The sequence below is a fragment of the Misgurnus anguillicaudatus genome, chromosome 12, assembly GCF_027580225.2.
Source record: "Misgurnus anguillicaudatus chromosome 12, ASM2758022v2, whole genome shotgun sequence".
Taxonomy (NCBI): Eukaryota; Metazoa; Chordata; class Actinopteri; order Cypriniformes; family Cobitidae; genus Misgurnus; species Misgurnus anguillicaudatus.
Window position 1 is genome coordinate 39,162,900 of NC_073348.2, and position 23,238 is coordinate 39,186,137.

Here is a 23,238-nt window from a genome sequence, read left to right on the forward strand (position 1 = left end):
ATGGACATGTTTTAATAAATCCTCCTCACCGTAGAGTTTTAGTGCCATCTCGTGGCAGGTTTGCATTAATTTTACGACTTTAAACAGCATGTAAGAATCACACTTATTTTTATTTTATTTATTTATTGTAAAAGGGACAGTACTCATAAATCAACAGTACAGACACAGAATAAGTCAGAGTTAGCCAACAGGCAAATTTTCATCTGTTGCCCCTGCCAGATTTTAAAAGGCAACCTAAAAAGAGAAATCATAAAAATAAAATACAAAAATAAAAACCATACATTATAAACCCAAACACAATAAGACACACATGCAATACATTTATTTACTGTCCTGATTTATGACAGATTTATGATTAAAGAAACCATTTCAGGGTTCAACGCAAATATTTTTTTATACTGGCCCGAGGTTTTCACTTGCCCTGCCAAAATTTTCACTGGCCCCAATAAAAAAAGTCAGTGTCACATATTTTAAAATAATAATTCAAAAGTCACATATAATTGTATACAAATTCTACAAACAGACATGTTCCAATGAAAAAGGCTCCCAACTTTTCTGCTTTACCTGTAAACTGACAGCAAACTGTGCAAAATATTGCATCGTTTCTTTCGTCTTGTTTTACCCAAGTAAATGTCTATATAAATATATTACTATATATATATATATATATTACTGGCCCGAACGTCTCTCATGCTTGCCCCGGGCAGTCCTTTATGTTGAGCCCTACATTTTAGCTGCTATAAAATCATTTAGCATTTCCTTTTTGTAAAGATCAATCATAGAGTCTAAAGTTTAAAGAAACTAATATTATAATCTATATACTAACATGTATAACGTACTGTTTGTCCCTATATATCCAAATGTATTAGATTTAGATTGACTAACTCGTTTCAACAAAGAAATAAACAAACAAACAAACAAACAGGCACAAGTTGCTAAAATTAAATCATAAAATGATATTATATGCAAATGAATGTAGCACATATTACATAATTCTTGCATTTAAAGTGATCTTCAGAAGTGAGGGAAATGTTTACTTCTGTATTGCATTAGTTCAAGTGTGTTCTTGCTGTTCTAAGAAAGTAGATTACTTGAAATATAAGTGTTTATAGACTGACTCATTTATTTAGTTAAATTCAACTGGAAAATATTTATATTAACAATTGAGTAACACATTCAAGTTTGTGTGTAGGATTATTTGTTTGGTAGAAATAACAAACACACAATCATTTTAGTGTTTAACCTGCACCATTAATGATCAAAGGCATCAGGGTGGACAATCTGGAGTATGTAAATGCGACAGATCTTATGTTGTATATCATGTTGATCTTATAAAGACCATAAGAGATTCATAAGAATATGATGAAACATAACCCAAAAACATCCCAACCACATTTAAAATAGCATGCAAGGTCAAATATTTTAGTTAGATGGGTAGGCATGAAATGATTAAAAATGCATGAACATGAAACATTTATTAAGTTTATGTTTAATAAATCAATCCTCATTATCTGAATCTTACAATGTTAAATAAATGAAATCTTACAATATAATTATGACAATTATTATTCATCATATCCTGATTTTGAAGCGTGGGATTTATGTCACATTTGGTAGCTTATACAAATTTTTTTTAGTTAGATGCGTGTCCATAAACAGGCTTGAAATGGATTGGATTGCTTGATAGTGACGGATTGATTCAGGCCTGTGATCGGTGAGGAGCTGTATTGGTTAACTCTTTAGCAGTGTGGACATCATAAGCCCAGACCTGGTTTAGTCCAGATCCTACAGTGCAGCTGTGGGGCCAGCGAGGAAACGGGAAACGACACACAATGACTCGGGCATCCTCAGGAAGTTCCTTTAACAATTTCTCTTCCAGAACCTCCATCTGTTAACAAATATAATATTCTCATTATATAAGAAAAGGTCAAAGTGTTTTATAACCCTAAATGAATAGCTGCACATTTGCTGACACCAAAATAAAGAGCTACAGTTGTGTTATCCAAAAATACGTCGGATAAGAGAACAAAAGTGATGTTGGCAATTTGCAAAAGTAGGATTAATTATATGATCTATAGCGCCTCCACATGGTGCTAACGTACCACTGCAGGAGCCAGAAACACGGTCACATTATTGTATTTGGACAGGTCGGTCTGAAATATAAGGAAAATTAGGTATTAGGAATATTCTCAAGAAATACAAAACACCCGTGCAGACATACACAAGGCTTACCCGCCAGAAGTCCTGACTGACAAAATGAATGTCATTGTGTGGTATGCCACGCCACCATGCTTTACTCCTTGAATAGGCTAATAACACTGAGTTTATTTCAAAGCCTGTGCATTGAAATCCTGCAGATGATGCAGCAAACACCTGCATTTCACCAAAGCACAGGTGAAGTTAATGCATGTTCATCCTGCATTGGTTGGTGACTCACCTGTCTATCAAGAAAGTTATTTCTTTGCACTTTGACATTTTATCTTTTCTTTTCACTCACCAAACGTCCATCGCCCGATCCCAGGTCAGCCAGGCGGCCTTTTCGTCCATCTAGAAGCTTGATGACATTTACGGTTTGTTCTTTTGTTGAAGGTAAAAATGGGACCTGAGAGAATTTATCATCAGACCTCTACATCCTGAGTTTATACCGCCTCTCTCCTGCAGTGTTTTACAGAGAAATTTAGGCTTTGTGTGGAAAGGCAATTACCTTCAGTCTAAAAGGGACCCTAAGTCCAGGCATACAAAACATGGCCCAGAGCCCATAGACACCAGCGAAGGCTGATCCAATCTGCAGTGTGAGGTTCTGACCGCAATGATAATGACTAAACCGGCTCATGTGGTCCTGCAGCATGATCTCAATGGAATCCTCCATAATGAGGTGAGTCACTCTGAATCTAGGAAAATATATGACACATGACATCAGTATATATCATAGCAAACTGGATTACTAACAAAGTTACTGAGGTTTATTTTTTAATTATGCAATTACACGACAAACCAATTTCTACAAAAATGATCTTTTTCAGACTCTTTTATCTAATCTTTTCTTTGATTGCATATATACTAGATTTTTTGGATTAATGTTATACATTTATTTGAATTATTCTGTGGGGGAATTACAATACAAAACATATTTTTTTTTCTTTTCTGGAGAAAACATTCTTTTAAAAGTCATATTTTCTTTTAAAATCTTATTATTTTATATGCCTGAATAAAAACTACATTTTGCACATGATGGTACTTTGCAATATTTACACATACACTGCAAAAAATTATTTTCAAGAAAAAATTTTTTTTAGTATTTTTGTCTTGTTTTCAGTAAAATTTCTAAAAATGCTTTTTCTTGATGTGCAAAACGACCCAAGAAAATAAGTCTAGTTTTTAGACCAAAAATATCAAATTTAAGTGATTTTGTGCATAAACAAGCAAAAAATATCTGCCAATGGGGTAAGCAAATTTTTCTAGAATTTTTCTTGAATTTAGTGTTTAAGAAAAATTGCTTACCCCATTGGCACATTTTTTTGCTCATTTTATGCACAAAAAACACTTAAATTTGATATTCTTGGTCTAAAAACTAGACTTATTTTTAGATATTTTTACTGAAAACAATACAAAAATACTAATATATATACATATTAGAGATGGGCATAGATTAATCTAGATTAATCTCATGCTAAATAAAAAATATTTTGCATAACATATGAGTTTGTGCTGTGTGTAATTATTATATATATATATATATATATAAACACACATTTATGTATGTATTTAAGAAACATTTACATGTGTATATATATTTATTTATATTTTTATATATTCTAAATTATATATAAATAAAAACGATACTTAAATAAAACATTTCTTAAATGTATATATATTTGTATAATAAACATAATATTTACACACATCATAAACCTATATATTATGCAAAAAATTACTTTTATTTTGTATGAGATTAATCTAGACTATATGCCCAGTTGTAATATATATAGTAGATTTTTTTTAATTGATATTGAACATTTATTTTAATTATTCTGTGGGGGGAATCAAAATACAGAAAAAATATGTTTTTCTTTCATACAATACAAAATAAACCACACAATATAAGTTAGAAGCATTTTATGTATTACTGTAAGATAGTACTCTGTATCAATATATTACACCGTCCTTTTTGTAAATATATTTTAATTTGGTCTGATTACAAATGGTCAACACTGTTTTAGGAAAAGTGAATATAAATATTTAAATGATATTTTATCACATTTATGCGATTTGTCCAAAGAGATTGTTTTCATAAGCAGTTTCAATAACAGTATCGGCCACTAGAGGTCACGCGCTGCTGTTACCGGAAGTGAAAACTCGAGTCTCATATGGAGGACAAACCAAAATGGATCTGCTGCAGTAAATATCATGTGTATTTGACAAGATAAACGAATCGTTTTTGCTCGTTACACTTGTGTATAAACGGCCCTTCAAAGCAACTGTGAGGGTGAAATCAAACTTACTAGAAACCCTGTCATCGTTACAAACGATACTGTAAACAGAGCCTGAAAGCCACTGAAATATTGAGCAAAATCTCAACATAAAATGAAACTAAAACTTTTCGTATTCTGCTTTTTAGAACGTTTTGCCGTACCTACCTCCTCTTCCCAGATGTACTAGTATTAACCGATGGACACGTGACAAACAAACCAATGAGATAGGGCTTGGGCGCCGCGTTGCATTCTGGGACGTGGCGGCCATGTTGGTGGCCTCGCGAATGTAATCATACAGCAAGTTGAACGAGGAGAAGCGGCAGAGTTGGGAGAATTAAAAGAAAGAAAAAAGATGTTAAAATCCGGAAAAGTATGTGTAATTTACTGGGATACGTTAAACAGGGAAGCAGGGACCGGTATGTGGACAAAATCGGAACTATTAACGGTTGGGATCCATATGAAAAAAGAGTCATTTAAGATAACAGCGTGGTTGTTGTAAGAGCACGATTTCACGCCAATCTGTAAGCAAAGTCACGTATGACCTAGCTTCACAACTAGCTTAGTTAATGCAGCAGTTTTTGCTGTCAGCAGAGGGATAGCAACAGAAAGATGAATGTTGAAATGTTCCCGTATTTTGGGCGAGTAAACCGGGACATTTCCCGTATGTTCAATGTTGACTTAAGCTATATAAATTAATATTCAGATGTTATACTTCACTGTCGTATATATAAATGTCATTTATATGTCATGTATACACATTACTGAGGGGTTGAGGTTAATGTTTGGTTTCCGATATTGAATAAAACATAATGAAGTTTTGTTCTTATCTGTCATTTTTAATGTAAATTACTTTTAATGTGTTACTTTAGTATTAATACAGCAACGGTTTACCATGGTTGAAAAAATAACGACAAATTAATCAAATTAAGACACACGATTGAGAGAAAGTATGTCTATAAACAGAGCGCAGCATGGAGCGCAGCAGTAAAGGAGGCAACCAACATGGCCGCCACGACAAGTAATGACGTCACGACGCCCAAGCCCTATTAAGCGTTTTGCTCTCTGGACTTTTTTATAACCGTTACACCATAATACAAACCTGTAAAATGTTTGTGTTTGATGTGTAATTCGTAATTTTTTTTATATTGAATAATTTCTGTTTAATCATTTTCTGATTAAATTATGATTTAATTTTACTGGCATTTTTAGTTTGATGCACAAACCTATAACAAGGTTAAATAACAATTAACACGTAAGCACGATGAAAACAGCATTTACCCTTTATTGCCATTCACGTTGATCCGTAAACAAGACAATAATCGATTACGTATGCATGGTACAACAATTTGTTTAACAAATATATCGCAAAACGTTAATCCAATATCACAACACCGTCACATAGAGATCTAGTTTTGCTTCATTATTTTTCATAACCAAGAATTGATAACATATCTTTCATTTAAGCCTTAATAAAAAAAACTTTAAAAAAAGAAAACGTTTTAAACAGCATTTTCTTGTATTGAGGAAAATACATTTCCCAGCAGCAAGCGCGCCAGGCTGACGTAGGCACGGCCAGGAGCGCGCACAGCAGCCAGTCATTGCGCGTTCTCTCTATCGCTGGAAGCGGAGCGCTGATGCTGCTGATCAGAGGACACGGAGGAGGTACACGAGCATCACCGGGAACCGACAGAAATCATCGGTAACATGCGTCAGGACGGATCCATGCAGGTCTGATCTTGCGTTTACAAACCTTTAATCGTCACGCTGGACTTTGATATAATACATTTATTAGTAAGAAATTCTGTACTGCTGAGCATTTTCGATTTCGAGGATAGCAATATGGATAAAGCGAAATGCTATATTTATAATTAGAATGTATAAGTGACATCATCATCATTATTATTAATGCTCTATTTATGGCCAAATGAATAAATGTAATGAAATGAAATGTGTTATAGATGGAAACACACCCTGCTCTCTGTAATGTGGGGGTTGGGGGAATATTCCTCTACTAAAGCCTTACATTTAAATGAATTGCATCCTCTCTGTAGATTTAACATGTTCTTAATTCAATCATATTTAATTGTATTGACTCTATTTGTAAGGTTCAATATATGAATTATGGTTACAGAGGTAATTGGCTGTCTTGTGTTATTTCAGACAATAAGCTAAAAATTTGGTTCAGTTTCAACCCTACGTGATATCTGACATATGTTTGTTTTATTTAGTGTTAAAACATGAGAAATTAGCTCGTTTTGTATGTATAATGTACAAATACCTTACGCAGGCCTTCACTTTTCAAAGCTCAACGTTTTCTTTGAACTTGATTTGTTATTGCTATATCCTTAGTTTTAAAATTATAATAATAGTAATAAATATATTAATGATAATAATAATTATAACGTAGTGCTATAAAATGATTAATCGTGATTTGCATAATATTTGTATTGTGTGTAATTATTATGTATATATAAATACACACACATGCATGTATGTATTTAAGAAACAATTACATATGAAAATATATGTATTACTGTATTTATATGTGTATATATAACAGTTTTCTTGAATGTATACATGTATGTGTGTGCGTGTATTTATATATACATAATAATTGCACACAGTACATACACATATATATTATGCGAACACAAACTTTTATTTCGTATGCGATTAATCGTGAATAATCATTTGACAGCCCTAATGTCATGCATAACAAGTTTTACATATTCAGTAATTTAGTACTGGTGTCCGAAAGCAGAAAGACATAGTCAATATTTTTGGGCATATATATATATATATATATATATATATATATATATATATATATATATATATATATATATATATATATATAAATAAGAGTGAAAATCACTGACCATCTTTAGGATACAAAAAATAACTAATTTAAATCAAATGAGGTGATGCAAAAATAAGTACACGCCGATGAATATGTTAGCAAAAAAAATAAAGAAAGTGTAATTAACAGGAATTCACTAGGAAATTATGACTATAATTCATCCAGGATCAGAAAGAGGTCATTGTTCAAGAATGGAGAAATAAAGATGTAACAGTATGTTGTCAACTTGTTTATTCAATGTCTAGAAGAATTAATGCTGTTTAAAAAAAATAACGGAGGTCATACAAAATATTATATTGATTTTGTTTGAAGAATTTTTGTAGGGTGTGCTCGTTTTTGCTCACCTCATTGGATTTAGATGTGTTGTATTTGGTATCCTTGGGATGGTAGGTGACTTTTGCTCTTATGTTTAGAAACATAAATGTTTAATAAAACTAGTGGGTAAAAATACACATAATATAAAAATACAATAAACATACCAAAAAGCCTTTTAAAGCTTTATAGTCACAGATATACTGCCCATATGTGATACTGAAGGTGTGTTTACTGGTTTCAGATGGCTGCGCCACAGAAGGACGGATCTGATCAAAACTTTGATTATATGTTTAAACTGCTGATCATTGGTAACAGCAGTGTTGGAAAGACTTCATTTCTCTTCCGCTATGCTGACGACTCCTTCACATCAGCGTTTGTTAGTACAGTGGGCATCGATTTCAAAGTCAAAACTGTCTACAAGAACGACAAGAGGATCAAACTGCAGATTTGGGTGAGTTGGTTTACATTAGACAGCAGATTTCATTGTGTGCCATTTTTTTGGGGTGAACTACTCCTTTAACTTAAGTCTAGTTGTTTTACAGTCAGGACACCAAGCACCATTCAAGGTCATCATAATTATTTAAAGGTGCTAAAAATTAATTGAAATATATTTTTTTAATTGTTCTCTGATATCTACCAGAAGGTTTGTGGCTTTATTAAGTGCAAAAATGATCCAGAGTCAGTTTTACATTTACAGAATGAAATGTTCTATTATTACCTTATTTGAAAGGGTCATGAATAATAATGTTGAGCTCTGCTCTGATTGGCTGTTTCTCAGAGCAGCTCCTTCAGTAGCTCTGTGTGTGAGTTAACTGACCTCATTTGAGTCCTTATCAGATGAAGATGCCAATTTTGAGGAATAATCAATTGTTTGTAGATTGTAAATGGAGTGATAAGTTTGTGTTTTTGTCAGTATGACTTACAAAACTTAACTGTAATGTCAATAGTCTAAAAGTAGCATATAGTGCTAACTCCGCAGTCACAACTTTGTTTTTAGCATTGCAACAACATTGTACTTAATTTATTGTGTCATTTAATGTTGGGGGTGTACATCTCGACTGTAACGTCACAGTGTTTGTGGCTCACGATATGTCATTATTATGTACAAGACTCTTATTTTTCATCTATGCCTATAGTTTTACATTCAATGCCACTTTTAGTGAAGTTGTTTAATCTATTGAATCACTGTTATAAACATGATTTTACATTCAGGGATTATGAAGCCGGCGCTGCTGTTTTACTGTGAGTTTATGACAGGATAAATGTGGTAAAATCATCTTCATGGTCTCTTTTATTCTCCTGCTGTATGAAGCAGATGAAGAGCACAGAAACAGCTGGGCTCAATGCTTTTGTTCGCATCAGATGATGAATCACTGAGTCTCATTCAGCGCACTGAGAGATGCTCATTTAGTGTTATAGATTTCTGCGACTTCATTTCTAGATTAAAAAATGAGAGTCAATCATTCCTGTGAAAAGCTTTTCAATGTTGAAAGTAGCGCATTTGCCCAGACATGCCATTTAAAGTGACAATGCGCATTTAATGCAAACATTGCATGACTCAGTCAGACTCTTGATGGTTCAGGGTTGCTGTATGTTTATGTATGAACATGAATGTTAAAATATCCAGTAACTGTCACTGGTGTAATTGGCAGAAGAGCACAAACTTCTCTTCGTGTCTCATAGAGGCTGTTTTCAGGGATGTAAATCGGACAGTTCATTCCGATATGATACAGTATCGATCGTCTCCGCCAGTGATGCCATGTTTGCCGATGCATCAAACATTTCTTCCATGCAATTACGATTCGATTCACTTATCAATACTTTAATATTACGTGCCTACACATCTGTTATATAGCTATAAATCACATGTACTGTAACTTCAAAATATATGCTTAAAATTCAGAAATGTTTGAGAACAGAAATGGCACAATCATTTATCTGCAGCTATTTTTACACTCGCTCATTCAACCATGAAGCCTTCTGGGAAAAGCTTGAGTTGACATCTTTTCATTCAACTGAGATTTAAAGTCTTTGTTTTTATCGTAAGTATGCACCGTTCTGGTGTCTAAAAGGTTTAAGATGTATAAATTGTACCTGTCATTAACATTGTGAGGTCTCATTATCATCTGTCACGGTTGGGCGTCTCTGCGCTGCGCACTTTCCGTCTGTGAAATTCTTTGCGAATGCGTGAATTGATTTTCTTTAACCTCAGAAATCTTCTGCTCCTCGTGCATTTAAGATGTCAGCTGTTTTCATCCCTCATTTACATTTACTGCTGATCTTAAGTATTTCAGTTCAATCCCAGAATGCACTGCTCTAAATCAGATCACCTGTCACTATCCAGAGGTTTCCCTGCTCCCGACGACCCTAGAGAAAGCATCATCTTCTGAACGATTCGCTCACATGGCCTAACGTTAATTGATTGGCTCAATGTAAAGATAAAGTAGCAGATCAATAAAGCTCAGCACAGGACTCCAGATGCATGCATGCAAACGGTTCGGCCCATCAGGATAAGAGCAATGCATTAACAAACATACTCTTCATTAGTTTAATTATAACACTGCCATTTGGAAAAATCTTTTGTGTCTTTACTAATTTCTTAATGCTTGGAATAGGGGACAGTGCAACACTCAGTATGTCCCGCCTTTCAGTTAAAAGAACCAATTATCAATCAATAAAGACGATAGATGATTATCTGGAGGAGGGGCTTTGTACAGAGTCAGAAGAAAGGTGTTTTTTGATAATGTTGATATCAGGTTGAATTGTTGGTCAGATTGTGATTTTAGCAGGTAATTTTAGAGATATCTGTCTTTCCCCATTCCAGTTGATAGGACTTTAGTATTGCTTGACTGAATAAACTGCAAAGATGGCCGCCTAGTGGCACGACTTCCCAAAAGGGACTTTGGTTTGGCTCAATGTGATACAAGCTATTGCTTACAAGACTCATTTTGATTAAAGTCTTACAGTATTTGGACACTAGTGTTAAAGTGTCTGCTAAATAAATAAATGAAATCTAAATGTAGGCCCACGAAACACTTCCTGATAGGGATGCACGATATATCGGCCAACATATCTTTATCGGCCGATAACTGCTTATTTTTAATATTATCGGTTATCAGTCTGATAGCAAAATTAGGCCGATAAATGAAAGCCGATAAATGATGGATTATTTCGGTTTGTTGAACCACTTCATTTGCTCATTGCTGGCCATGTGAAGTTTTGATTGGTGCTTTCTGTGACATAGCACGAAGATGACACGTGTTGCGGGCTTAAGAAGAGTATGCTAGTCTAGCGCAAAGACAAGATGTCCGCGGTCTGGGAGTTTTTCATTGTGAAAATAAAATTTTATTTATCGGCCTATATATATATATATCGGTTATCGGCCCCCAAATATAAAGAGTTTCCATATTTCCATATCGGTGCATCCCTACTTCCTGACCTACGTGATCTCATGACAGTTTGTACGTATTTTACGAGATGGCTAATTTGTATTAGTTTGTACGACCACATGCAGCATTTTTGTATGATTTGCTTTCGCCCCTTGCTTTTTTTCATAACAATCTTAAATTTTTGTACGATTCATTTTGTACGAATTAGCCAACTCGTAAAATACGTTCAAATTCCCATGAGATCAGGCTGTCCGACCATCTGATGCATTTTACATAAAACATCTTTTATATATTTGTTTCGATCTTAAAGCCGTAATGTTTATTTGGCATATTAGACTAAACATTTGCAGAATAAACCTTTTGTTTACATAATATATATGCGTGTGTACTGTGTATAATAATGATAAATGCACACATATGCATATATATATATATATATATATATATAGGGCTGTCAAAAGATTAATCGCGATTAATCGCATCCAAAATAAAAGTTTGTGTTTACATAACATATGTGTGTGTACTGTGTATAATTATTATTTATATATAAAAATCACCCAATCATGTATATATTTCTTAAATATATACATGAATGTGTGTGTGTGTGTATTTATATATACATAAAATTTAGACACAGTACACACACATATGTTATGTAAACACAAACTTTTATTTTGGATGCGATTAATCGCGATTAATCTTTTGACAGCCCTAGATTTATTTGAATGTGTATATATAATTGTATATATAATTTAGAATTGAATATAAATATTTATTATAAATTATATGTGTGTGAATTATACATAATTATTATACACGGTACACCCATATATTATGTAAACAAAAACTTTTGTTTTGCAAACGATTAGTCGCGATTAATCATTAGACAGCCCTACATTTTATTACTATTTTTAACTATTATCACACTGCCTTATATTATAGCATTGTTCACCTGTTGTTCATGGTGTTATTTTATTATTTTGAAACGAGTGAGCATAATGGCGATGACAGTGTTTCAGTGACTCACATTACTGTCATTAGCATTACATTGTTAGATTTGAAGCTCTTCTTCATGCATTAAACCCCAAAGGCTGTGAGTCCATCTGCTTGACTCGCATGAGCTGAAGGCTGTGATATAATAACCGAAGTGAATCTGTATGTGCTGTTGTGTGGACGGGGTCACCAGCACCTGCCGGGCGAGACGCCGGGTGTCTTTTGTTTTTATCTGTTTGCAGTTATTAGAGCCGTCCACCACAGTTTGTATGTTCACACAGCATCCATTTTATAATTGCTTGAGCCATTAGATCATAATACAGTCTCCTATTGGAGCCGGATGCTTTATTTTGTGCCTGGCTTGTGTGTGTGTTTGCTTTTGTTTGTGAATGTAAACATCTCTATTATGAATGTGTATGTGGTCGGACGGGTCTGGCTGTGGGAGATAAGCACACACATTTGACAGGTCCAACAGCACATGTGTGGTTTTGGCAGGGTGGGTAAACTGCAGCACACTAGAGGGCGCTGTTAGTAATTTGGGTATGCAGCGAAAGTCTATTTAAAGAGACAGCTATAACTGCAGGTTGGAGATCTTTAAATGGGGGTGTGAAACTCCAAAACAGGGTGGAAATGTTAAAAGGGGCGTGGTTTCCTCCCTGACAGATAGAGATGTCACAAGTAACCTCCCAGCCAACCCTAACATCCCGTTTTGGAGGTGCTGCTTGATCTCTGATAAAACCTTTTTTCAGGTCTGTCTGAAGCTTGTAAGGTTTTTACGGGCCATTCTGCTGTTTATAGACACGTTTAGTAAATTTACAGGCAATGCGCTTTTTTATAGTAAACTTCATCGCTATTTTAATTCGGGGCGGTTTCCCAGACAGGGATTAGACTAGTCCTAGACTAATATAAATGTCCTGAGCTGTCCAACTCAAAACAACTTGTACTGACAGATCTTAAAATACATCAGTGCCCTTTGTTGTGTCTAAAGATGCACACAAGTAATGTTTTAGTAAGGCATGTTTGATAAAACTAGTTTTATTTCCTTATTAAACTAAGGCCTAGTCCTGGTGTAAGATAATCCCTGTCCAGGAAACCACCATTTCATGTTTTGTTTAAAGCATTCGTTTATAAAAACTACCGATTAATTAATCGGTTATCAGCAGGTACTGGCCAACTTGGTTATCCGCACCGCAAAATCCAATATTGGTCGACCTTTGATGTGCAAAAACAGTCAGAATTAAGTATTTTTCACCTTTAATACGTATAATAAGTAGCAAACCATATTTCTCCTGCTCTTTTGAAAGTAAACAGTGATGTATTATTGTTGAAAATGTGAATTCAGTGATTTGCGCGAGTAGATTAAATGCAAAGTCAATGCAAAGATGCAAATAGACACAAACTCACGCGGGGTCGATACAAATGACGCGATGCAAGCGCCGTAACTGCCGCGAAAACACGCGCTATTCGCCTCTAACTGTGGGTTCACACCAGCCGCGTTTGAGGCGTCAAATTCACGTCTACCGCGTCTAGTTTGCCGCTTGAACATTTTGAGTTTACTCGTTTCATTCACGCGTGAAAGCCACACGTGAAATTCTAGTCATCTAGACATTCACGTGGAAATTCATGTCATGGGAGGGGCTTTTGCCCTGCTTCTACTTCCTGTAATCACGTCACTACTAGAGCAAGCTCCTGATTGGTTAATGCGGTGCGTTTTTCCGCCAAAGTAAAAAATTTTCAACTAGATGCATGAATGAGGCGGAATCGCGTCCGCCGCGCTTAACTCCTCATTCGCACCGCGAGACCTCCAGACGCGCGTCATTGCGTCTTCACATTGACTTAACATTGAAATCACTGTACCGTGACTGGTGTGAACGCAGCATTACACTGTATGCATTTTAAGCTTAAAATTTGCATGACTCAAAGTTGAATCCCGTGAGTAATCTACAGCTAGAATCGCTATGCTTCGCATTTGGTGTGTACGCAGTAAAAACAAAGCAGGAGTAAAAAACATGACTATGTGCTTTAAAGTCATAATCTTCTTTTATATTTATTCCATCACCACCTTGAACACTATGGTAACCGTATCAGGTCTCTGCTTCCCTCTGTGGTCCTTCCGGATTTGGATGTTAAATAGCTACTCGAATAAATATAATTTAGTTAAAAATAAGGCGTAACGCTTGAACGCTGATTTAAATACAGAACAAATTTTTTAAAGTTGTGTTGACTAGACAAGGCTGATGAAAATCTTTCTGGAGAAGTCAAATAGAGTCTTTTGTGTTGTTTAAGGACACGGCCGGACAGGAGCGCTACAGGACCATCACTACGGCTTACTATCGTGGAGCCATGGGCTTCATCCTCATGTATGACATCACCAATGAGGAATCGTTCGGAGCGGTGCAGGACTGGTGAGTGACCTCGACTCATCCAAAAACATCTGAACCTCAAAAACAGATTGTGTGCATTTTTACAAGAACTAAATGTTAGTTATAGTATTTTGAGATGACCATGACTGATATTGACAAATGTAAATGTGATTTAATTAATCATTTTTTGGCATGAGACCTGAAATATTAGCTCAGGAAGTAATGTCAGGAGGTGACCTTTAAAGTCATGTATCTGTGAGTTTTGGTGATTTTGTTTCTCTTTACCTAACATAAACTGGACTTGTGTGTTAAGTGTAAGAGACTTCAGAGGAACATTGGCTGAATCGAATATAAAGATCCAGCTGGTGAATATTTAATAGCCGTCATTTAAATTTCCCTTAGTACTAAAGGGCAGCAGGGCAGTGAGCTGATCTCAGGTCAGAGTTTTATTGATCACCTCATCTGTGGTCAGTGATTTAATGAGCTCGAGGAGAAACAATAATGATCGTCCTGAATCTGAACGATTCAAATGAAAAGAAATTATGACTCAGTCACTGTGTCATTACGAATACAACAGTGACTTACAGTATATCTGAGCTTTATTTGTTTGTATAACAGAATTGAGTTTAAACATGAACAATTCAAAGTCCTCAAAGACAGCGAAATAAAATAGAATGTAATTTAATACTGTTAAATACAGTACAGTAAAATGTAACGCAGTATGATGCAATACAGTATAATATAATATATTGCACTATGACATCACACAGTGTAACATAATACAGAATAGTGCACTATGACATCATAAAGTGTAACATAATACAGAATAGTGCACTATGACATCATAAAGTGTAACATAATACAGTATAGTGCACTATGACATCATAAAGTGTAACATAATACAGAATAGTGCACTATGACATCATAAAGTGTAACATAATACAGTATAGTGCACTATGACATCATAAAGTGTAACATAATACAGAATAGTGCACTATGACATCATAAAGTGTAACATAATACAGAATAGTGCACTATGACATCATAAAGTGTAACATAATACAGTATAGTGCACTATGACATCATAAAGTGTAACATAATACAGAATAGTGCACTATGACATCATAAAGTGTAACATAATACATTATAGTGCACTATGACATCATAAAGTGTAACATAGTGCACTATGACATCACGCATGAGCAGCCACAGTAATAAAGCTCTTGGATCAGCTGTCTGCCGGCTTTGATGTTGCTATGGCAACTGATGATGGCATATAATCTTAAACATCACAGCCTAAGGAAGACAACGTATAAAATATCTTTATTAGTGTAAATCTATAGTGCTTTTATATATTAGTATTGGTTGTTTTGGATCTAGGTCGACCCAGATAAAGACGTACTCCTGGGACAACGCACAGGTCGTCCTGGCGGGAAATAAATGTGACATGGAGGAGGAGAGAGTCGTGTCTGTAGATAACGGCAGACTGCTGGCAGAACGGTTGGGTTTTGAGTTCACATCGCAGAACCTCATTCATCTGTGTGACACAACTGACCAGACCACATAATGACCCAGATTATATGGGCGATGTATCCACACCGTCTTTAACATAGATAGTCTGTGTAGTCTTGTCTTGTCCTATTTGCCATTAGTGTTTTGTCCCTCTTTATTACTCTTTTATATGTTGCTGTCCTAAGTAATACATTATTATGTGGTTGTAATATTGTATTTGCAATGCAAAATATGCAGGACTGTTGCATTTCTGCTCCTACAATAGAAACACAATACATGAGAGGTGCAGATCAGCATAACCTCACTGTGCATAAATTAAAGCATATGGAGGATTTTACAGCTTTGAACTCGGGCGATAATTGAAACGCATGTAATTGGATCACACTGAAACATGCAAACAGCTTGTGTCATAGCAGACTGAACACTTGACGCTTACTGAATGTTTACAGGAATATTTCTCCCTCCGCCTTTCTCAGCCGTGTGCTAATAAACCGCGTGATTTCCATTTTGTAGGTTTTGAGTTTTTTGAGACGAGCGCCAAAGACAACATCAACGTGAAGCAGACCTTCGAGCGGCTGGTGGACATCATCTGCGACAAGATGTCAGATAGCTTAGAGACTGACCCGGCTGTTACCACAGGAACCCAAGGAACGGCCCGGTTAACAGACAACCCACCTCCAATACAGCAACCTAACTGTGCCTGTTAGTGCTCGGCTTATAACAGGGTAGCATAAGTGTGTGTGTGATACCTTTATACAGAAGAGTATATCCTTTAATGTCATAGATCAATGGTGCTGGAACAACAGGAATTGGATTGGTGAACATTACATGCCCAATGGGAACAGAGTTCTTGTTAAAAAAAAAGTCGGACTCGCATGATTAACTTTAGTGATCAAAAACAACAATACAGGTTTAAAGGGACTAAACCCAGGGGTCTGGAGGTGTAAACTTTAACCAGGTTTGTTCCAGCATCTTTGCACTAGACTCGCGTCCGTCTGTCTGTCTGTATGCTACCTACTGTAGTATTTAAAAGTTTAATGGCCTTGCAGATGCACTGTCATGTTATATAGTTAGATTTACATGCATGTGACGGATGTTTACAAACTGATCATTTTGAGCTACCTACAGACAGTACAAGCTGAATTTATCCTTATGTAAGCTCCGCCCATTGACATCTTAGCTCCGCCCACCCCATAGAAATAATGTTGAGATTATAGAAGTGGGATTATTAGGAGGATTTTAAGGTTGTTATCGAGACAGAAGGAACCTCAATAGCAAAACTACACAACTTTTGTAGTTCAGGAATTCTTGCCATATAAACATTTAGCATTTGGGACGTTGTCTTGTTCTTTCAGCGCCTGTAATATTTAATGTGTGTGTGTGAGAGAGAGAGAGAGAGAAAGAGAAATAGTAGTATAGATTAATAAATATTATGTAACCCATCTGGATATAATGCTATATCTAGTGTACAGATATTTGTATATACATATATATGTGGATTTGAAGTAGCTGTTAAATACAGAGGGAGTGTTTTTAAAAAAAAATATTGTAAATGAATTCACACTGAAGTTTATGTGCGTGTCTGAAAATAAAATCTTATAGGTGAAGTTTTATTTTCCCAAACCGTTGGTCCTTTATCTGATGGCTATAAAGTCCTGGATTTATCTCTGATCTCATTTTATGCTCTTTGTCAGATTCGTTGATTTTAGATGATCTTAGAAAGCTTTAGTCGCCTTGTAAAACCATCCAGTAATAGCCAAGAAAATGTGCCGGGTGTTTGAAAACGTGAGTTGGTCATCAATCAGTATTTAATCCGACAGTGACTGCAATTTTAATCACAGCAAATCAGTCACTACCGTAAACAAGAACCCTTCTAGAGAGATCATTTCTCTCATCATTTAACTCCAAAATCAATATAAAAAAGCATTTTGCATAAAGAAAATTAAGACTTTTTAAGGACCATTAACTCTTTACCCGCCAATGCCGAGTTTTTACAGCAATCCATATTTCTGCTATTATCCACTCGCTCTGAATCTGATCCTTTACAAAAATGCTCATATTTTTGAAGAAACCCACCTATATGGGACATCACCTGGTAAAATAAAGGGTAAATAAATAAAATCAAAAATATTTGAGAGGTGATAAAAAGAGAAAAAAAGAAGATAGAATGAAACGTAGTTTTTTTTTCATTTGATTTATTGGATGTTTATATATTTAAAGTAGAAAATTTTCTGGAAAGCATTAAACTTTAGTGAAAAGTTTAAAAAAAATGCTGGTGCTGGATAGTAACTTTAAAAAAATTTAAGTTATTAAAGGTGGTACTACAACACTACCATGATGTTAAAAGGCCTTTATCTGCATTACTGAGTCTTTTAATCAACATAATATTGTAAAAAAATATCCAATTGTCCTAAAAACAGATTTATTTGATTTGGGGGTGAAAATGATACCAGGCTACTGCATAATTTTTCGTGTTATGTTAGTGTTTAGTTCCCATAATTTGTCCAACCACCACCATGTGATTTAACATGTATTATAATCAAAGTAAACATGCACATTAAATGAAAAGAAAAAACCTGTTTATATTTGTGGTTTTGTGCGTGTAGTATTTAACATTAGGCCGACTGTATCCGGCATAATCGAAAACGTACCGCAATCACAGATTTATTGTAGACTGAACACATCAGTCTGTGTAAACGCTAATACTCGATCTACGTGTCATGACAAAATAGTAAAACGGTAAATATATCGATCTTCCCCACCGCAATTTATCACCAGCCCTGCATGAAACTGTTTGACATCTCTATTTATATGCTAACTGTATCTGATCTGTATAATCTTATTTATTTATGTATAATGTGTCCCTCGTGACGGGGGCCGCAGTGGGCCAGCAAGTGCAATATTTCTAAACCCTCTCTTGTACATAGATGTGTGTGTGTGTATGTGAATGAAAATGACACGTGAGGTTGAATCTTGTATTTTTGTGTGTGTAGAGGATGTTAATAAGCATCTTTTTGTGCCATGCTGATTTTGCACTATATAGATATATTCAGATGAGCGTTCTGCCTCGCCCCAGTGATTAAACTTGATTTGTGTTATGTTAGGCAAGATATGGAGTGTGTGTGTGTGTGTTTGTGTATATACTAATTGTGAAGAAAAGTATGTGATGTCACCAAGTACTTTTTGTAGTTTTTCTTTGTGTGTGTATGTACATCCCACTGAATAAAAGCATGTATAGGGCTATAATATACTCTGACTGCAGGTCCGTCTGTAGTTTGGAGTATTCAGTCGTTTTATTTTTAGGTTTACAGCATGCATAAAACAGCTGATTTTGTTTTTGTAAATGTAATTGTGGAAATGTTTGAATGGATGTACTATAACATGATACCATGGTCTATATTGTAATGAATGGCCTCCATATTCATGTACCATAGTACTTCAAAAATGATTATGGGTGGGTGCATTCCTCACATATAGCAAATTTAACATTTCCAGTTCCCAAATCATTTGAGAAAGACAACATTTTGGTGTTAAGTTGAGTTTATTTAAAATCTTAGTCTATAATAGAAATGTTACAGTGCATTATGTCCTCTGCTGGATTTTAAATGAAGGATTTAGAGCTGTATGTGCAAAGATGTACTGTTGAAAATACCAATAAATATGACTATTGTGTTGATACTCAAGTGTAATGCTATCACAAGTCATATTACTGCTTACCTTTCTGTTGTGGGTGAAAAATGTTAAGATTTCGAGATGATACAACTCAATGATTTTTGTATTTATTAGAAACATGTTTAACCTGTTAATTATAGGTTAGTCTTTCAATGCCCAAAAATCTAATAAACTATAATTCATATGACACGTTGTTTAACATTTGAATAAATTAATGATTTTTTTATTGTCATTGCACTCCAAAAATGATTTTCAAGAAAAAATCTTAGTATTTTTGTGTTGTTTTCGGTAAAAATATCAAGAGGTTCATAAATTGGGATGCTTTTTCTTGATGAGCGGAGCGACCCAGGAAAATGAGTCTTGTTTTTGGACCAAAAATATCAAATTTGGGTGGTTTTGTGCATAAAACAAGCAAACAAATCTGCCAATTGGGTAAGCAGAAAAAGAACATTTTTCACACTAAATTCAAGAAAAATTTGCTTACCCCATTGGCAGATTTTTTTGCTTGTTTTATGCACAAAATTACTTAAATTTGATATTTTTTGGTCTAAAACCTAGACTTATTTTCTTGGGCCTGTTTTTTAAGAAAAAGCATCTTAATTTAAGATTTTTTAGATATTTTGCTGAAAACAAGACATGCTAAGATTTTTTTCATGAAAATCATTTTTTGCAGTGTGTAACACATTAAAAGCCACTTTAATGCTAAAGGGATAGTTCACCCAAAAATGAAAATTCTGTCATAATTTTTTCATCCTTTTGTTGTAGTAAATCAGTTTATTTTTTCTGATGAACGCAAAAGAAGATATTTTATTAAATGATGGTAAGCACACAGCTGATTGTAACCATTGATTTCCATAGTAGGAAAAACAAATACAGTGGAATTCAATGAGTACCGTCAACTTTGTGTTTACCATCATTTATCAAAATATCTTCATCATTTATCACAATTCTTCCATAATATTTGTTTTCCTACTATGAAAGTTAATGGTGTGCTTACCATCATTTATCAAAATATCTTCTTTTGTGTTCATCAAAGTAAAATAAAAAAACACAGGTTTAGAACAATATGAGGGTGAATAAATGATGACAGAATTTTTATTTTTATAATGAATGAATTCTTCTAGCTGCTGTATTTACATGAACACACCGCCACCTACCGACAGCACAAGTTATGGCCGTCATGACAAAGCACATTGATTTTATTTTATCATTCATGAATTAAGAAGGTTTTGCATTTTATCAGTTCGTGTGTTTTTGCGGATCTTACCCCTAAGCTTTGTAGTATCCACTAAACTGCACCTATATAGAAATATGTATATTTATTTACATAACATATTTACAAATGCATTTACGCATTTTTCATGATTCAGTTTTGGTATCGTGCCATCTACATATACGTGTACAAATAATGAACAGTTTGCAATAGTGATGGGAGAAACGAAGCTTTTCGAAGCTTCGAATTAATTGAACCAATTCCTTCGCAAATTGATTCAGTTTTTCGAAGCGTTCGAAACACCATACACGCTGGCGACGCCTGCTGGTCAAAATAGTGTAAATGCAGCAAGATCTGTCCAAACATTTGACACTTTTTACAAAATAATAGCAAGATTGTTCTAAAAATATGTTTTTAAGAAAAATAAATAATTTAATTTAATTAAGACATAATTATACGTGTATTGTGTTTTCACATCCTTTAATTTTTTTTTAATCCGTATAACTAATCACTGTATAGTTGGTTGCCTCAGTACGCGACAACAACTCAGGTAAGAAAATGGATGGCTAAAAATACAATGATTAATATGAAGTGTTCACTGTAAATTCGAGTGTATATCTATCGGTGGCTCTTTTTGTTGTTTTTCCCCTCGTCTGTAGACACGCCACATAGGCTACTGTACGTTTTTGACACAAAAGTCCTCTTTTCTGGGTTTTCTTCTCTGACGGTATTCTGTAGAAGCATAGCCTAGGATTGTTTCCTCGTCCGATAAATATTCAGTATTTAGGCTAAACTAAAGAAATCACTCACCTCTTAACCTGCGGACAACCAACGGGGCGTTCCACTAAGTACGTGACGTCACATGAATACTGGGACGCAAGAATCGACAGGCGAAAGACGTCACATTACCGCGAGAGCGATTCGATAGCAGACTCATCGGTATGATTTCTCGAATCGCTCTCGCGATATTTTGATGTCATCTGCTTGCGGCGCCACATGAAGACGAACAAGCCTCATATTTAGCTTTTTATAACAGCCTAAACGTGCGTTAATGCTCAACATGACCAGCAGATGGCAGCAGAATTACACTATTGGCGATGTTAATTATTTTAGAGGAATGTACCTGGAGTTTTATTGTAATGAATTATTGTATTTTTTTAAAGATGTTATCTTTATTGATTTCACACCTCGGGTTTGTTTATTTAGTGTCTACCTTCATAATACAGCGCACTTGGACCAAAACATGTAAATCTACAGCAATTCATATCTTCTCAATCGTTTTATAATGGGGATAGTTCCCCCAAAAATGAATCGAAAATGAAATGAAATTCTGTCATCACTTTCTCACTCTCATGTTGTTACAAACCTGTCAAAATTACTTTGTTTTGATGAACACGACAGAAGATATTTTGGAGAATGTAACCAAAGAGTTTATGAGCCCCATTCACTTCCATAGTAGGAAAATAATACTATGAAAGTGAATGGAGCTCAAGAACTGCTTGATTTGAGATATTTCTTAAAATATCTTCATTTGTGTTCATCAGAAGAAATACATTTTGACAGGTTTTGTAACAACACGAGTGAAAAATTATGATACAATTTTCATTTTTGGGTGAACTATCTCTTTAAGTAAAATTCAAAAGTTTATAGTCACTAATTAGTTTTTTATTAATTTTTTCCATTTTTTAAATAAAAGTAATCTTAAATAAACTACAAAATAACACAAATTTTACTATATCAATTATGTTGTAAATAAAGCAAAATCAAAAGAAATCAAAACTATTATATTTTAGAGGTTTAGTCTGCTTTTGTCTAGAACTTTCATTTCATTGTGAGATAATCTGCCCTCTTATTGGCTGCTGTTCCTTAAAAAAAGGTTTATTTAAAAAAAATTATATATAAATATAATAAAAGTGATCTTATATAAACTGCAAAATAAGACAAATTAAACTATATATAATATATATACTTTTTATTTTATTTTTATAGTTTATAGTAAAGATCACCTTTATTATATATATATATTTTTTTTTTAATAAATGGCTTTGACTGATTAAGAAGGAAAAGCAGCCAATTATTACGTTTACACAATCATATTTGTGTCCACACAAAAAAAATCATTTTTAACAAACATCATTAAATAGAAAAGTTTTTAAGATCATTAGCAACATTTCAGTGAATCTAGACTTTTAAACTGTTATGAATATATTTAGGTATAATATAAATCAAGGGAAAATTTTGAAAACCCAGCTCAAGTAATTTTTTACATGCATACAACATAAAATAATCCTACATAATGTAATTCTGTAAAATTATAATCTTTATATTTTTATTAATATTGACTAAGGCAAAGATTAAAATCAATGTGAAATCAAACTTTGATGCTCCAAACATCATCATTAAATTGTGAGACTTTAGTCTGGATTTCACAAATTTAGCAGCAGTTAAA

The 23,238-nt window shown here is 34.4% G+C and overlaps 2 protein-coding genes across 2 annotated transcripts; one reads left to right on the top strand and one right to left on the bottom strand.

The window, feature by feature from the left end:
* Nucleotides 1-307: 307 nt before the first annotated feature.
* On the bottom strand, nucleotides 308-4,692 carry LOC129446451 (ATP synthase subunit C lysine N-methyltransferase). The gene is made up of 6 exons (XM_055207496.2): nucleotides 4,638-4,692; nucleotides 2,705-2,891; nucleotides 2,498-2,602; nucleotides 2,233-2,373; nucleotides 2,103-2,153; nucleotides 308-1,888 (listed from the first exon to the last, which is right to left on the bottom strand). Exons 2-6 carry the CDS (start codon nucleotides 2,867-2,869, stop codon nucleotides 1,700-1,702), a joined length of 651 nt encoding a protein of 216 aa, XP_055063471.1. The 5' UTR covers nucleotides 2,870-2,891; nucleotides 4,638-4,692; the 3' UTR covers nucleotides 308-1,699.
* LOC129446452 (ras-related protein Rab-3C) lies at nucleotides 4,354-19,763 on the top strand. The gene is made up of 6 exons (XM_055207498.2): nucleotides 4,354-4,480; nucleotides 6,017-6,200; nucleotides 7,889-8,098; nucleotides 14,316-14,434; nucleotides 15,773-15,897; nucleotides 16,418-19,763. Exons 2-6 carry the CDS (start codon nucleotides 6,177-6,179, stop codon nucleotides 16,609-16,611), a joined length of 672 nt encoding a protein of 223 aa, XP_055063473.1. The 5' UTR covers nucleotides 4,354-4,480; nucleotides 6,017-6,176; the 3' UTR covers nucleotides 16,612-19,763.
* The last annotated feature ends 3,475 nt before the right edge of the window (nucleotides 19,764-23,238 follow it).

What these genes read in the sequence shown, in the direction of transcription:
- LOC129446451 (XM_055207496.2), bottom strand. Translation starts at nt 2,869, where the DNA reads ATGGAGGATTCCATTGAGATCATGCTGCAGGACCACATGAGCCGGTTT. An exon ending in GGGTCCCTTTTAGACTGAAG is followed by an intron (nt 2,603 to 2,704) that starts GTAATTGCCTTT and finishes AAATTCTCTCAG; the next exon opens with GTCCCATTTTTACCTTCAAC. An exon ending in GATCGGGCGATGGACGTTTG is followed by an intron (nt 2,374 to 2,497) that starts GTGAGTGAAAAG and finishes GGTGAAATGCAG; the next exon opens with GTGTTTGCTGCATCATCTGC.
- LOC129446452 (XM_055207498.2), top strand. Translation starts at nt 6,177, where the DNA reads ATGCGTCAGGACGGATCCATGCAG. An exon ending in GGATCAAACTGCAGATTTGG is followed by an intron (nt 8,099 to 14,315) that starts GTGAGTTGGTTT and finishes GTGTTGTTTAAG; the next exon opens with GACACGGCCGGACAGGAGCG. An exon ending in ACTGCTGGCAGAACGGTTGG is followed by an intron (nt 15,898 to 16,417) that starts GTTTTGAGTTCA and finishes TCCATTTTGTAG; the next exon opens with GTTTTGAGTTTTTTGAGACG.